This window comes from Eptesicus fuscus, chromosome 12 (assembly GCF_027574615.1).
Source record: "Eptesicus fuscus isolate TK198812 chromosome 12, DD_ASM_mEF_20220401, whole genome shotgun sequence".
In the NCBI taxonomy this organism is placed as follows: Eukaryota; Metazoa; Chordata; class Mammalia; order Chiroptera; family Vespertilionidae; genus Eptesicus; species Eptesicus fuscus.
This window is the reverse complement of record NC_072484.1, coordinates 9,929,814-9,946,083: the sequence shown is the minus strand read 5'-3', so window position 1 is coordinate 9,946,083 and position 16,270 is coordinate 9,929,814. Positions and strand designations below refer to the sequence as shown.

Genomic DNA, 16,270 nt, shown 5'->3' with positions numbered 1-16,270 from the left:
AACCTGACTGTGTAACAGAATTGTATCAGCCCCATGCCACCCCTCATATTAAAGACTCTAGTTTTATGCCTTCTCCTGTATGGAGTAGCATGACTAACATTTTAGGGGGGAGGTTGGCCAAATTTCTACTCTTAGGTAACAAAAGCATTAACAAGATGAATCTTTTGGAAAGTCTTAGAAATTATAGAAACCAGCCTCTTAAGAAGTGAGAGGTGGCTGCCCAGCCTCTGCCCTCTGCATGGACCAGAGGATCCCATCAGCATTATAATCGCTGAAAGTGCTGGCTAATTCTGCTCCTTGTAACTTCCCTTCTTCAGTATGAGTTGATCTTGGGAGTCTTTGCAGTCAATATACCAGCTCCTTCCATCTTGAAAGCCCTCCAAACGGGTTCTCTCCAAGCCTTTTTCTTATTAACAAAGTGGTTGAGTTAGAACAAAAGAGAGTAGTTACCTGTTTAGTACAATTGTTCCCATCATAAAGTGAAACCTAACATTTACTTCATTTAGAAGAAAGAACACCAGGGCATTAAGATTCTGCTTGCAAATTAATGCCAATTTATGTTTACATCCTTTTATCATCGAGACATTTACATATATAAGCAGGGTATGCTCCTTAACAAAAGGGGAACTGGAAAAAAAAAGTTTATTTTAGCAGTTAAAAAGGAAAAAGAAAAAAAAAAAGAATTTAACAGGTGCCTTGAAAGCCTTCTTCATGCCAGTGGCAGATCTCGGTCTTCCACCAGTCTCCTCAGTGGCCTTGGCTCCATCTCGGATGAGAGAGAGCCATGGCATCAACTGGTACAGACATAATGGACACACAGGACTGTAATGTGTAATAAAGCAAATATTTACATTAAGCACAATACAGCAATTTATTTAGATGCTTAAAATGAATACAAAGGGAAATAAAGATCACAAAATTATACATACTACAACAGTGTGTCATATATTAAATGGTATAAATGAATACACCAGGTGGTGTTTAACTAAAGATAAAACTAAATATCCAAAATGCAGCACTCATTGGTTTGCTGCTTCAACACAACACACTTTCATACAGATCTTAAAAGGTGTCAAAATTAGTAGCTGCAAAGTCAATTCTTGCGTGTGGTTTTAGCTTAAAAGATTTCAGAAAACAGATCTGAAATACCAGTTTTTGTTTGTCAGCTGTAATGTCAAGGATATTCAGAACAAGAAAAATTCTATAATACAAGAGAGTCCAGATATATATCTTACGTGGCTGGCCTCTGTTGCAAGATTGTACAAGGTTATGTGCAAAAACTAAGTCTGTTCAAAAGTTTATACTAGCGTAGTTTCAAGCTTTTGCTAGGTAAACTAGATACAGCGTTTGTTACACAGCAAGGGCAACACTAAAAAAGAAACATCTATGATGGGTACACAATAACAATATCATAAGCATTACCTGAATAGGTCTAAAAGACTGTACAAATATACATTTTAACTATTCAGAATGAATACATGAAAAAAAAAATCAATTTTCCCCAGTCTACTATACACATTGGATTGGTAGCTTGTATGTTGGCCCTATGCTACCATGTGAATCAGGGTAACACTTCTTAAGGACATTCAACCAAACATTTTACAGAGGGAAAGAAATGTTGAGAAGGCAGATAAAATAAACCTCTGCTTTTCCTTGTGTGCATTCGTGAGCCACCAGCTTATTGGTTTTTCACATTTAGTTACTGTGTCTGTCACAGCAAGTTCTAAAGCAAATCAGCCAGTCATGTATCAGAGAAATAACCACCGGGATTGCAGTGGCCACATGTCCTTACAGCCTGATGACCCAGCAACTCAGAAGGCAGTACCAGTTAGAATATAGTTTTGCAGTCATACTCTAACAGAGTTCCAGGCTGCAGCATGTCACGGATGCCAGAGAACCTGTCACTTATGCCTGTTGGCTGCTCAGTTTAACTCCAGTTAAGCTGCCATGCATTGGCTCGGCTACTCCATCAGTCATGTTCTCAAACTGCTCCCCATCCTCACTGTCAATTGTGCTATTCTGCCACTCAATCTGTGGACCGGACAAGCGCTCATCATTTTCAGATGCATTCTTCCACTGTGACTGGTCCTTGGACCAAAACCCTTCAACTTTTCCATAGGAACTATTCTTCCATTTCAACTGCTCTCTGTCACCTTGCATGGTAGCCTTTTTTTTGGCAGCTGGCTTACTGCTCCTTGCATCCTCACTCTGGGAAGACTCATCGGACCAGGTTCCTGGTTTCATTTCACAAGTGTTGTCCTCAAAGTCTGACACGTGCTGGGAACCAGGGCCACTCTCAGATGGAGAAGCGCCACCTTTCCACTCTACAACCTCATCTTGGTCAACCTCACTATCAGAGGCATCATGCATCAGTTTGGTTGGTTCCTCAGTCAAATGAATAGTTTCATATTTTGAACCATCCACACCTTTTTGGTCTAGCTTTTCCTCAGATTCTAAAGCATCCTCAGAAATTACCTTCTGTATATGCTCCTCTGGATTATCATTAGGGATTTTACGCTCAACTTCAAAAACAGGGTCAAAAGGGCTACCACTTCCATTGGATTCTTCTTCCAAATTTTCAAAACTGTCTGAGGAATTGTCATCTTCCTTCCCAAGGTGGAGCTTTTTGTCAGCAGTTTTACTAGCATTAACTCTGGAATCTTTCTCATCATGATTTTCAAATAACCACTCAGCATCAAAATCCATCTCATGCTTAACTTTGTTTAATTCTTTCATGTTGAAGCCCAGTAACACACCAGGCTTGTACTTCTCACAGTCTCGGACACACTTCTTCCTCTTGTTACTGAAGTGGGAAGCAATGTCACTCTTCCACAACCATAAACTGGCTGCCAGCTTCTCGATTTCTCTCCTGGTGGGATAGGGCTGTTTGTTGAAATACTTTGTGAGGAAGCTTTTCCTGTCTTCATAGGAATCATCTTCATGACCCTTGGGGTCTAAAGCTAAAACAACAGGTTCCTCGGGCTTCTCCTCAAAGAAGCTGGGTGAATCACTATCATCATCTAACTTTCGCTTTTTCGTCAAGGGAAATTCTATTTGCTCGTAAGTGCGCTTCACAGGTGCCAGTCCTGGTGACTGATTAAGCCGAGAGGGTGCATTTGTCTTATCCTGGCCATTCTGGGTCTTCCCAACACCCCTGCAGTGAACTAGATGCAGAGTGATAGTTGAGGCAGTCATGTTGCTGGTATACACACCAAGGCAATGGATACATTTGTAGGTAAGCTTTTTCTCCACTGGATGAACCGTCTGAATAACTTGGTGCCTCTCTCGTAAGTGATGTGCAAGTGCATCAGATATGGGTCCTTTTAGGATTGAAAAGCAAAGAGGGCAAAGGGTTTTCCCGATATCTTTTTTATAGGGTACTGCAGCTTGAGGTGAACTTCTAACAGGAGTATCTGCCTTCTCTGGAACTTTTGGCTGAGGCTTTGGAGGGATTGGAGGGTTACTTTGGGCATGATAAGCAACAGATTCAGCTGGGGCATCCCTCAGGTTGTATGTGGTTACAAGGAGATGAATGTTAGTGTGACTACCCTGCTGCAATGTCAAATCAAAACTCAAGGTAGAATCTGTTTTAGGTCCCAACTCTTCATCAATGTGAACCATCCTCATGTGTGCTGCCATCTTTTCCACATCATTGAAAGTTGAACGGCAGAATGGACAAGACAGACCATGAATTAACATATGGTTGAGCAGGGTATCTGTGGGCAAATAGCGATTACAGTAGAGGCATTTGCTAGTAAAATTGTGTATTTTCATAATGTAGTTGGCTACCGCTGGGACTTTCTCAGCCTTATGTTCCTTTTCGAAGTGCACACTATAGACATTTTCAGGAAAAAGCTCATTACAGATTGTACATATTTTCCACTTCTGGGTTGAGGAAGTATTGGCCAGGGGTGGGCCTGTGGCAGCTGCAGTAGGTTTGGAACTGGACTGACCTAATACTCTGGATGCCTGGGACTGGGAGAGGGAAGGAGACTTTAACTGGCCTGATGAGACAGAAGAGGCATTAGCAGATTGCAGGGAGTATCGTGCTGGTGCCTGGGACCTTTGCTCTGCCCCAAGTCCAAAAGATCTTCCATTTCCACTTGGAAGTAACTGCTTCACAGATTGAGACTGCTGAGGGATGGAAACTGGTGCGTTGCCACCTAGACCCAGTCTCATTGACTGACCAACGCCATAGCCCTGGCCTACAGATTTGACTCCATAATTGTTCTGCTGTAGGTGGACATTGGACATCATGTTGACTCCTGTAGAATTTAAGTTAGGCTTTGGTATTGAGAGTCGATTCACCATCTGCTGTGAAGGCAAAGACCGGACGTTTCCAGAAGCAAGGGAACCAATTCTTGATTGGAGTCCCATGCCCTTCTTCTCTTGAGGTTTGGGAGCAATTAGCATCAGAGGCTTGGATCGGGGAACTACCACATTTGTGTGCCCAATCATGGCAGTGACCTGATAGCCTATGCGTTCATGGTCTTCAATGACATGTTGTACCAAAGCTTCATAGGACTTTGGTATGAAAAGGCATCGCTTGCAGTGAATACTACCCTCTTCCCAGGCATTTGGGCTTAAGGGGACAGCACCGTTGAGTGACTTTTCGCCTGACTTTGCTATGTAAGGTGCTGCCACATGCTGAAAATGTTCCCTGTAAATGTGCTTCCTAACTACTTCATAAAGAGGATCGCGGTAAGTGCACTTCTTACAGTAATAAACAGCTTGCTCCACACTGTCAGCCTGCTTAGGTTTAAGGCCATCATTTTTGCTTTTATCTTTGAAAGTGCTGAGGCTGCTACTTGGTGTGCTGGCGTTTGGAGCATGAAATATTTTAATGTGTGTTTCCAAAGTCTTTTTGTCTGCATTGAAGGTACAGTAGGGGCAATTAAGGAGAATCCTATTTTCAAAGTCTTCACTATGGACATTCCGAAAATGACTTTTGTAGGCAGAGAAGAATTTTGAAGAAAATGGACAAGCGCTGCAGCAAAAAGGTTTTGTCCGATAGTCCTAAAGAAAAGACAAGACTGGAATCAGAATGCCACTTCAGATAGGCAATAACAGGTTCTAGGTTCTTGTTCTTAAAAGACATTATTTTTAGAGCTGAAACTCTACCAGGTGTACCGGTTAATAATGCGGATTTTATAATCAAAGAAAACACGGTAATTTCATGAGAAATATCAAAAGTGCTTTATTCAAAGTAATGTCCATCACTAGCTACACATTTCCCCCATCTTTCAGGTAACTTGTGGATACCGTCCCTATAGAACTTTTCTTGTTTTGAGGCAAACCATTCAGATACCCAATTTTCCACTTCTTTGTATGTTTTGAAGTGCTGCTCAGAAAGTGCGTGTGCCATCGATCGGAACAAGTGGTAATCTGAAGGAGCAAGGTCTGGTGAATACGGCGGGTGGGTTAATACTTCCCAGGCAAGATCTTTTAACATGTCTTTAACTGGTTTTGAAGTGTGTAAGGGTGCATCATCATGAAGCAAAATTACTTTGCCGTATCTTCTGGCCCATTCTGGTCGTTTTACGATCAAAGCATGGTTCAAATTGATTATTTGTTGTCGGTAACGATCAGTATTAACGGTTTCACCTGGTTTTAGAAGCTCATAATACACCACACCTTTCTGATCCCACCAAATGCAGAGCATTGTCTTCTTTCCAAAGCGATTTGGCCTTGCAGTCGGTGTTGATGGTTGACCTGGATCAACCCATGATTTTGTGCATTTGGGATTCTCAAAATAAATCCACTTTTCATCGCCAGTCACAATTCGATGCAAAAAAGACTTTCTTTCGTGCCGTTGAAGCAACATTTTACTGATGACTTTTCGGTTTTCCATTTGTCTTTCATTCAGTTGATGTGGCACCCATTTTCCTTCCTTTAAAATCTTTCCCATTGCTTGTAAATGATCGGAAATTGTTTGCTGAGCAACGTTTAACCTTTCTGCAAGTTGTTTTTGAGTTTGACAAGAATCTTCATCCAATAATGCTTGTAATTGTTGGTCTTCAAACTTTCTCGGTTGACCTGGACATTCTTTGTCTTTCACATTGAAATTATCACTTTTAAAGTGTTTAAACCAGCGTTCACAAGTATCTTGAGATGGAGCATGTTCACCATAAGCTTCCCGAAGTATACGATAACTTTCAGCAGCACTTTTCTTCAAAATAAAGTAATGAATTAAAACTTCCCGCAAATGCTCTTTGGCACAAAATTGACATTTTTAAGCGTAAAATTATCTATGGTGTTAACACCTTCAGAAAATTTGACATATGAAGTTTGAAGCTTGTTGTCAATACAACAAAATAGCCTACATATCAAATCGCATATATATCAACATACGTTGTAACTCCATCTATTGAAAAAATCCGCATTATTAACCGGTACACCTGGTAAAGTATTGATTTTTTTCTTTTGCAAAATAAATTTATGAAACAAAGTCAAATGAGAAAGCTCTTCTAAACTAATACTTTTGAGTTTCACAGTGTAAATTAAAAAACAAAAAAACCCTCAATTTTAAGTTCTTCCTCAATGCTTGGGTAAGACCAGAGTCATATTTGCTGATTGAATGGCTTGAAGATAAATGGTCTATAGTTAGAAATGACAAGAATAAACTGTGTAATTACTTTCACTCTGTGAATTAGTAAGGCTTCAGATTTACTATATAATAAAATTCAAAGCCCAGAGTGTTGTAGTACAATTAAGCAATAACATATAAAGGCACATCTTCAAAAATCTCAAACATTGTTTCCTCTGATTGAAGTCCAGTGTAGTATTCAGATTTCACTGATCAAAATACTGATCTGAAAGTAGGCTTTCTTCTACACGCCATGCTCTTCCTTCTTAAGAGCAGCCTCAAAAGAAGGAATGAATTGACAGCTTCTTTGATTCAAATTAAGAAGTAAAATAAAAAATGTCCTACAAACTGGGGAGCCAATTATGTTACAAAAAGCCAGAAGCACTGGTATCAAAGAGCAACTTTCAGAATTATGCTCATTGACACTTGTAGTAATTTGGTCCTTTGATGAGGACAGGTGAAACACAAGGCTGGTTAGAAGCCTACTTTGTTTAAGATACTGGTTTGAATCAAAATAAAATACTCCACTTTCCCTTGTCTCAACCCTTCTTTAGTGTTGGAATATGAAGCTTTGGGATTCATAAAACTGAGTAATATATCCCACTTGGAAGCTTTTGTATTCTAAGACTGTTGGTTAATACCTTTTCCTGGGGAATTAATAGTAAGAAAAAAAACAGATAACTATATCAAATTTCTAAGGAAGAGTTTAAAAGTACTAATTCCTTGCCAAGTATGTTCCAATACATGAACAGATTAATAATCCAGAATTATAATTCCTACTGAAACAGGTAATTGTAAAGTTACAACTGACAATCGATTCTCCCTGTGGAAAGGAAACACTATCTACTAACTCTCTCTCTGTCATATTTTCACCTAGTGATACTTGTATCGCTGTGCCTCACACTAGATGTAATATCGTTCTTAACTCCTATTCGTAAAAACTTACGTTACACCTCTCTGTCACTGCTAACTTACAGAACCACCAAACCCTCCCCCATGTGCTGGCTTAGGCCCCCCCATTGAGGTGGGGTGAGATCAACAAAAAGGAATAAGAAAACTTAAAAGGAAGAAAGAGTATGGTCTTCTCCTCTCTAGAAAAAACAAGAATTGCGACAGAAAATGATGGGTAACAGGGATGAACAGAATGTTGGAGGGAAAATTTTAAAAATAGTAGTAGTACTTTTGGGAGAGGGGAGAATGCTGGTATACAATGGGCTTCAGAACTTTAAGAAACAAAACTTCTAAATTTCACACTTGAAGTTTTAGTCCAATGACAAAAAAGACACAATGTTTTTTCTAGTTTTCCTTACTAAAGAAAATATGAAATACAGTTATGCATCGCATTACCAACAGATATATATTCTGAGAAATATATCATTAGAAGACTTAGTCGTATATCTAGATGGTACAGCCTGTTACTCCTAGGCTACAAATCTGTATAACATGTTACTATAGTGAATACTACAGGCAATTGTAACACAGTGGTTAAACATTATTTTCTAAACATAGAATAGGTACAATAAAAATATAGCATAAAAAATAAAAAATGGTAAACCTGTATAGAGAGAGCACTTACCAAGAATGGAGCCTGCAAGATTGAAGGTGCTCTGGGTGAGTCAGTGAGTGAGTGAACATGAAGGCCTAGGACATTCCTGTACATGACTATAGACTTTATAAACACTGCACATGCAGATTACACTAAATTCATTAAAAATATCTTTCAATAAATTAACCTTAGCTTACTGTAACTTTTTTACTTTATAAACTTAAAAATTTTAACTTTTTGACTCTTTTTTTTATAACAGCTCAAAGGATAAACACATTGTATAGCTGTATAAAAATTATTTTTCTTTATATCCTTATTCTGTAAGTTTTTTTCTATTTAATTTTTAAAAATACTTTATAAACTTTTTTTGTTTGTTAAACACACAAACACATTAGTCTCGCCCTATCCAATCTCATCTACATCACTGTCTTTCACCTCCACATCTCGTCCATTGGAAGGTCTTCAGGGGCAGTAACACGCCATCTCTGAGGATAACACTGCTCTCTTCTGGGACACCTCCTGAAGGAACTGCCTGAGGCTCTTTTTAAAGTGACTTCACTCTTTTCAGAAATACAGTGGAACCTCGTTTCTTGAACTTAATTTGTTCCAGAAGGCTGCTTGAAAACCGAATCTTTTTTCCCATTAGAAATAATGTAAATTGAATTAATATGTTCCAAACCCCTAAATGATTCCATTTTAACCTTTCTTATAGACACTACATGTCTAATGTACTGTTACATTTATAAACAAACACTCTTTTTCTTAAAATAATTGAGCCATTCCCTACTAGCCTTAAACAAATTTTTCATATATCACTGCTTTGGAAATGCTATCACTAGCTAAGTGCTTTTCCTTTATATAATCAACAACAGTTTTTCTACATATTCAATTGCCTGTGATTATTGGTGAGCACTTTCACACCCTTAGGAAGATTAGCACTCTCAATATTCCTAAATTGTGCTAATCCTTGATTTCTCTAGAAACAAAAGCATTCTCTCCTTCGCTCCTTTTTATCTTGCTGAGGTATCAGCATGAGAGGGTCATCAAAAACTTAAGTTTTGGTCGACAACCGAGACATTTTTTACTGTGAATAACTTGGCTGAGAATCCAACTGTTCAAGATGGGAGATGTTTGAGAACTGAGATTTGACTGTATGTCCATGGTGGTTTGTTTGGTTTCTTTTTTCATTATATATTTGCTTGTAAGCAAATAATGCACCTCTCTATTTAATGAGAACCTTTCTGTGTTTGGGTCCATTTTTCAAACTTTTTAAGGAGCTTGCTGAATGAAGTCAGCAAAAACTTCTGCTAAAGCCTTCACTGTGAAGTTTCTTGGAGATTCTTTTTCTTCTCCTGCAGTTTTCTTTTCTCTTGCCTTTTCTTCAGCTATCTGTTCCTGTTCCACTCTTAAGGAGTCCTCATTAGTCAATTCCTCAGGAATCACCTCTAGGAGCTACTCAACGTCATCCTTATCCATACACAGGTAAAAGTGGTTTGCCACTGTTCAGCCATAGCCTGATTGATTTTTGCAACATCCTCATCCTTGACAAATCCTTTGAAGTCATGGATGGACTTCTTATGTGTCTTCTTCCAGATGCCTTTCATATATTCCTAGGTGACATCACCCTAAGCAGGGTTCTTATGCAGTCATAGATATTGTAATAATTCTAGAATTTCATCAGTATATTCTCAGTGTTTTTCTGTTGCAGCAATAGCCTGGGCAAAGGTCCTGGCTTTAAAAGCTGCTATAACTCCTTGGTCCACTGGTTGAATCAAAGAGGTGTTGTTTGGAGGGAGAAACACATTGATGTTGGGGTGAAGATCACCAATAAAAGAAGATGTCCGGCAGCATAATCAACAGTAAACCAAGTTCCTTGAAAGGTATGTTCTTCTTCAAATAGTATTTCTCCATTTTGCTGCTGTAGCCACTCAGGAGGGCATCTTGGAAGAGAAGATGGGTCATCCATGACATCCTATTGCTCCTCTGTTATACTATCAGTGTATGCTTATTGATATGGTTGAAGACCCTGAGGTTCTGTGTGCCAGATCACAAAGGGTTCCAATTTGTAGCCTGCAATATTGCCCCCAAGCAAGATTGCTATCCTGTCCCAAAGCCTTGAAACTTGGCATTGACTTGGCCTCCTTATGGACTGAAGACCTCTCAGACAACTGTTTCCAGAGTAGGGAGATTTCATCCATATAGAATTATTTACTCTGGCAAGTAATTTTCCTCTAGAATCAGGTTTTATAGTTTCCAAAAGTTCTTCTGCTGCCTTCACATCAGCAATAGCAGACTCACCACTCACTTTTTCACATTATGTAATGAATGATGATTCATTCTTGAATCCTTTAAACCCAGGCGTCCTCAAACTATGGCCCACGGGCCACATGAGGGTGTTTTTGCCGTTTTGCTTTTTACTTCAAAATAAGATATGTGCAGTGTGCATAGGAATTTGTTCATAGTTTTTTTTTAAACTATAGTCCAGCCCTCCAACGGTCTGAGGGACAGTGAACTGGCCCCGTTTAAAAAGTTTGAGGACCCCTGCTTTAAACCACTCACAGCTAGCAGTATACTCAACGTCACAAACATTTTGCTTTGGCCATGATCGTCATGATGCTGAGAACTATAAGCTTCTGTGTCTGGTCTTCAATCCAGGTCATTAGAGGTTTCTCCATATCTGATATAGGCCCTTCTTGAATTTCTGTTAGTCTTGTTGCCTTCAATGAAGCAGATCCTATAAAAGCTTCTGTCACTTTGTTCTTATTCAAGATTGTAGCTATGGTGGATGGGACATGTCTGACTGCCTAGCAATAACCATCACTGGTTTTCCACCTTCATAGTCCTTAATCACTCTTAATTTCATTTCCAGGTTAATCACTCGACATGGCCTCTCACTGTCAACACCAGCAATGGATTTTGTATGTTTAGGGGTCATGATGAATCAAACAAACAAGACTAAATCAAGCACAAGAGAAATGATGCAGTCAAGAGCTGTGGTAAACAGATGTATGAATCTGCTTCTGGTGTAGCATACACAGCATACTGTTTTACAGCAAACTCTTGTTTTGTGAGTAGAAAGAATATTCTCTCAAATAACAAATAAAATGTGTAACACTAAATATATAAACCAATAACATAGTATCATTAAATATTTTGTACATACAGTTTTTTAAATCCTTGCCCAAGGATATGTTTTTATTGATTGGGGGGGGGGGGGGGGGACGGGCGGGGGGGGGGGGGAGAGAGAAAGAGGCAAAAAAAAAATAAAAATAAAAAAGAGAGCGCGAAACATGGATTGGCTGTCTCCTACACGCACGCTGACCAGGGCTTGAACCCGCAACATAGTTATGTGCCCTAACCAGGAATCAAATCTGCAACCTTTTGGTGTATGGAATGATGGTCCCACTGAGCCATTCGATCAGGGCTATGCTATACTTTTATGATTGGCAGTCGTTTGTTTACACCAGCATCACCAATAACACATGAGTAATGCATTACATTACTATCTTTCAACAGCTTTAACATTACTAGGCAATAGGGTTTTCAGCTCTATTATAATCTTATGGGACCACTGTTGTATATTCAGTCCATTATTGATAAAACCATTATTACATGGTGCAAGACTATAATCAATTTTGACATTCTCCACTATGAAAGGCCTAGGGCTGAAAAGGGAGTATACCTGTCCCACTTACCTGGTTTTTTGTAAGTGAAGGGTCCCAAAGTCCTACATCCTCCCATGTAGTGTTTTTCAAATAAAAGTCATTAGGTTCAAACTGTTTAAAATCCTAGAAAACAGTGAAAGAAGTTTACAAAAACATACTTGTATCAACTCTAGCCCAACCTTACTTATATATCCTTTCTCTTAAATAGGGTTGGAGTGATGTACCAGAAAATCAACCCCACCGAGAGCTAAACTAGGAGCCAGAAGACTCTTAGGAAACACAGAAAGGCACATGGAAGTTGCATTGAACATTTTATATCAACCAAATGTTCCCCTAATGATCAACCAGTTTCCAAGGAAAACACTGAAAGTTTTAATTAAAAAATTTAGCCACAGATTAAATGCCAAAGTACCCTTCATTAGAGTACTGAAACTCATCAATTGTAGTATTAGAATGGAGTGTAATGTTCACTTATAGCACTACAGATGTGATATTCTGGTTCTGTACAATAAATAGATATGTTAGGGGTGGGGTAGGGGGAATTAGATTGGGAAGAAAACTGAAGATTTCTGAACCCAAAAAGGAAGAAAGCTATCCAAAGAAAATAAACAGTATTATGTTGAATTTATGCTCATATAAAAATTTAATGGCCTGCATCTTCCCAGGCTAGGAAGATAGTCTTAGGGTATAATTCCCCTTGTTCCTAAAAGGTTCATAGTTCAGTGTGGGAAAACCAAATACATGTAAATTGCAGGATATGTAATGGGTGTAATCATGGGGGGGAAAAATCATGCAGGATAGAAAAGGTGCATTATTTGCATTATTTATTCTATGAAGATTATCTCACTGAGTGTGAGGTGAATGGATATTTCATCAGGCAGATCTACCTGAACTTGAGGGGTTGGAGAGATCATCCATGATGGGAATAACTTAACTAGAGAAGTTTCAGTCTACATAATCAACCCCTAGACTATTATTAGTGGGAATCAGGAAAAGAAAACCTGTTGAATAAAGGAAATTGCTTTTTACTTTCAATTCCATCCAAACATTTACTGAATACCTATTTTGTGCCCAGCACTGTACTAGGTGCCTGGGATATACAGATGGACAAGGTAGTTCTGATCCCTGACCAGTTGGGACTTAAAGACTAGTGGGAAACACAGCTTTAAACATTGTCAATCAGAGGCTTTGTTGAGCAACTAAACATAAGACCTGGAGCAATGAGATCTGGAAAAGGAGAAACCAACACACTGGCTATTCCACGGGGCTGTTATAAATAAAGCTCATAGAATAAAAGGCTAGAAAAACAGTTTGTAAAGTCCAAACTGTTATACAAGGGGAAGATTATGGTCTATGATGGGTCAAAAGGGCCAACAAATGCTCAAATCCTATGAAAGAGACGACGAGCACCCAAACCACCATGACTCAACAATCAGAAGGTCAACCAGAACATTCAGGTATGTTAGAATGGGAACAGGCTCTGGAGTCCCAAAGACAGATCCTGCCACATGCATAGCTGTGAGGTGGACCTATTTCCTTAGTTTCTTCCTCTGTAAATTGAAGAATTTCTATATCCCTCCAGGAGTTGTTTTAAGGACTTGAAATTTAGAGATAATTTTAAAATTACCTAGTAAATTGCCTGAGATGTGTATGTCCTCAATGGTAATTGCTTTTGCTTCAGGATGCAAAGATGAAAAAGCCCATTTTAGGGAGAAGGGAACAAGTTAGGCTAATTGAGAAAGCTATGGTGAAGCTAACGGTGAGGTTCAAAATCAGAATCACACCTAAGAGTTCACCATCCTGGCCGCTGACACAAAGTAATGGATCCGAAGCTGAGTCATGTTAAAATTAAAAAATGGCATGCTACTTACTTCTATGTGTTCTTTACAGTATTCCAACCCAATGTCACTAAGTATTTTTTTCACAGTTTTCCGGGCTTTTCTTAAACTGCCAAGATTGTTGACAGGAAGTTGGAACATAGTTTCTATTGGAAAAAAAAATTTAAGTCAAGTCAAAACATGTACAACTTGTAATATTTACTAATTCCACTGATGGTAGGATCAAAAACCCTGGCCCAGTCTGACAAAATAAGATGAGTAGATATTCTAGTATGTTCTGAATACTTAAAAGAGGCAGGCATAAATAAGTGGTCTCTGATCTTTTCTATTTTTAACAAGACATTTTATGTTATAGATTGACTATGAGTCTAACCTGGCACAATTCTAGTTAAACTTTTGGTGATGGACTTCTAAAGTTGAGAATTAGGTTAATAATACTGATTATTTAAAAATCAAGTGTGAGTGCTTTTCTCCTTGTGATGCCAAACCTCCGAAAATAGAAAATGCTCACCATTTCAGCATTATTACCGTATAATTTTGAGTGCCAGGGAAAAGCAGTTTTTGCTGTCTGGGAATTGTCTCGAACATTAATTGCCATGGCATTCTTTTTAAAAAATGACTTGTACTCCTTAAAAAAATATATATGTTTTTATTGATTTTAGAGATAGAAGGGGGAGAGGGAGAGAGAAACATCAATCAGTTGGGTGCCTCCAGCATGAGTCCTGACCAGGGATTGAGCCTGCAACCTGGGGCATATGCCCTGATTGGGAATCGAACCAGCGACCTTTTGCTGCACAGGTTGATGCTTAACCAACTGAGCAACACCGGCCAGGGCTTGTTATGGTATTTTTAAAGAAACATTCTTAAAAGTTTCTGTATACCACAAAAGATACTAATGATTGTGTAACTTGCCCCTCAGCCAGCGCCATTCCTGGACAAAGGCACTCACTTATGGTCATGGAATGAATGCTGAGATGGGGAAAGCTGGGCACAGCATCAGAGCAAATAATAGTAACTGTTATATGACTTTAGGGGAATCTTGACAAATGAAAAGCCTGTATATGTGGTGAGGGAAATGAAAAGTTATTTAAATGATAAGACCTATCAAAGAAGAAAATTTTTATTCACTTTCCCCAGGTCCTTAAAAGCAACGGTTAAGAACATAAAGTTAGTAAAACTTGGGTGGATGAGAATGTGTAAGGCTTCCAATGAGACCATAAATGTTTATTTTAAAAAACGATAACAATTTATCATCAACTTAATAATCTAAATCAATTTTACAGTATATAAAGTTGCTTTAAAAACAAAAACAAAGGCATAAAACAAAAGCATCAAAGAATTAAAACGTAATACATGCAAACCTGCTTTTCTAATTAATAAAGGCTATTACTCTATAATACCACTACCATTTGTAAACCACAATCATGAAGTCAACTAATTCAAATGTAATACCATGTTACCTCATTTATTATTCTAATGCGAAAATCAATTAACTGTGAAAAATGGAAAAAAGAGTGAACCCTACCAAAACAAACAGTAACTCCTAGAAATTCTGAATTTGAATATATTACCAGAACTTAGAAGTCTCAATATCCTATATAACCCTATATAATAAAAGCCTACTATACTAAGTGTCTGGTCGTCCAGTTGGCCATTTAACTGCTTGCTATGACATGCACTAACCACCAGGGGGCAGATGCTCTGACCAGTAGGTTAGCTTGCTGATGGGATCTGGCCGATCGGGACTGAGTAAGATGGGCTGGACATACCCTGGAGCCCTCCTGCGGTCCCTCCCCCGCTGGCCAACCTCCCATGTCCCTCCCCAGCCCCAAAGGCCCCAATCGTGCATCGGTGGGGTCACAGCTGGCGAGCACAGCGGCAGTGGCGGGAGCCTCTCGTGCCTCCGCAGTAGCACTAAGGATGTCCGACTGCTGGCTTAGGCCCGCTTCCCGTGGGGGAGTGGGCCTAAGCCGGCAGTTGGACATCCCCTGAGGACTCTTGGACTGTGAGAGGGTGCAGGCCAGGCTGAGAGACCCTCCCGAAGTGCACGAATTTCGTGCACCAGGCCTCTAGTATTCTATATGAAGAACCAAAGTATTTCACTGAGAAAAACAGCCTTCTCACCTTCAAGATGGACTCCTACCACTTATAAAGTATGACTATGGTATTCTCTGCCATCCAATAACCTGTATAATATTTAGCTAAGAGGTGACTTGAAAGTCACTTCTGATACAATTTAATGTGCATTCAAGGCCAGATCTATTACCTTATAGAAATGTAAACGCTAAAGAGACGTCTTGTTTCTCTAGTCATTTATAAACTCTCTGTGGGTCAAAAACCAGAAGAACTTTTGGAAGTTAATCTTGCTTTACTTCAGAGCAGAGATGTGCCCAGAAGGCAGCCATTACTGGTTTCCTCTGCATCCTGGATTAGTAGCTCAACATCTCAGCAAAACAAATACACAAAGATTTGGAAATGTTGCCACCACTGAAGCCACCCGTCCATACAGAAAACATCCAGGGGAGTCAAACTACAGCTCAGAAAGGAAAACTCCTTCTTGTATGGTAAGTACCAGGCATTCTAAGTGCCCACCCACAGCTAACAAAGTTGTTTGAAGACATCCGAATGAAGCACC

General features: G+C 39.2%; 1 protein-coding gene and 1 long non-coding RNA gene across 3 annotated transcripts in view; one reads left to right on the top strand and one right to left on the bottom strand.

Annotated features, from left to right (window-relative positions):
• Positions 1–857: 857 nt before the first annotated feature.
• The window catches only part of ADNP (activity dependent neuroprotector homeobox), a 43,307-nt gene continuing 27,894 nt past the window's right edge, over positions 858–16,270 (bottom strand). For both annotated transcript variants that reach the window (XM_054724121.1, XM_054724122.1), the window contains 3 exons: positions 13,669–13,781; positions 11,828–11,920; positions 858–5,016 (listed from right to left, as the gene is read on the bottom strand). In XM_054724121.1, coding sequence (XP_054580096.1) covers positions 1,906–5,016; positions 11,828–11,920; positions 13,669–13,776 — 3,312 coding nt within the window. In that variant the 5' untranslated portion in view covers positions 13,777–13,781 and the 3' untranslated portion in view covers positions 858–1,905. The remainder of the gene's footprint in view (positions 5,017–11,827; positions 11,921–13,668; positions 13,782–16,270) is intronic.
• Positions 9,909–12,200, top strand: LOC114231429 (uncharacterized). Its single transcript, XR_003617389.2, has 3 exons — positions 9,909–10,012; positions 11,002–11,199; positions 12,006–12,200. It is a non-coding gene; the product is annotated as an uncharacterized LOC114231429 (long non-coding RNA).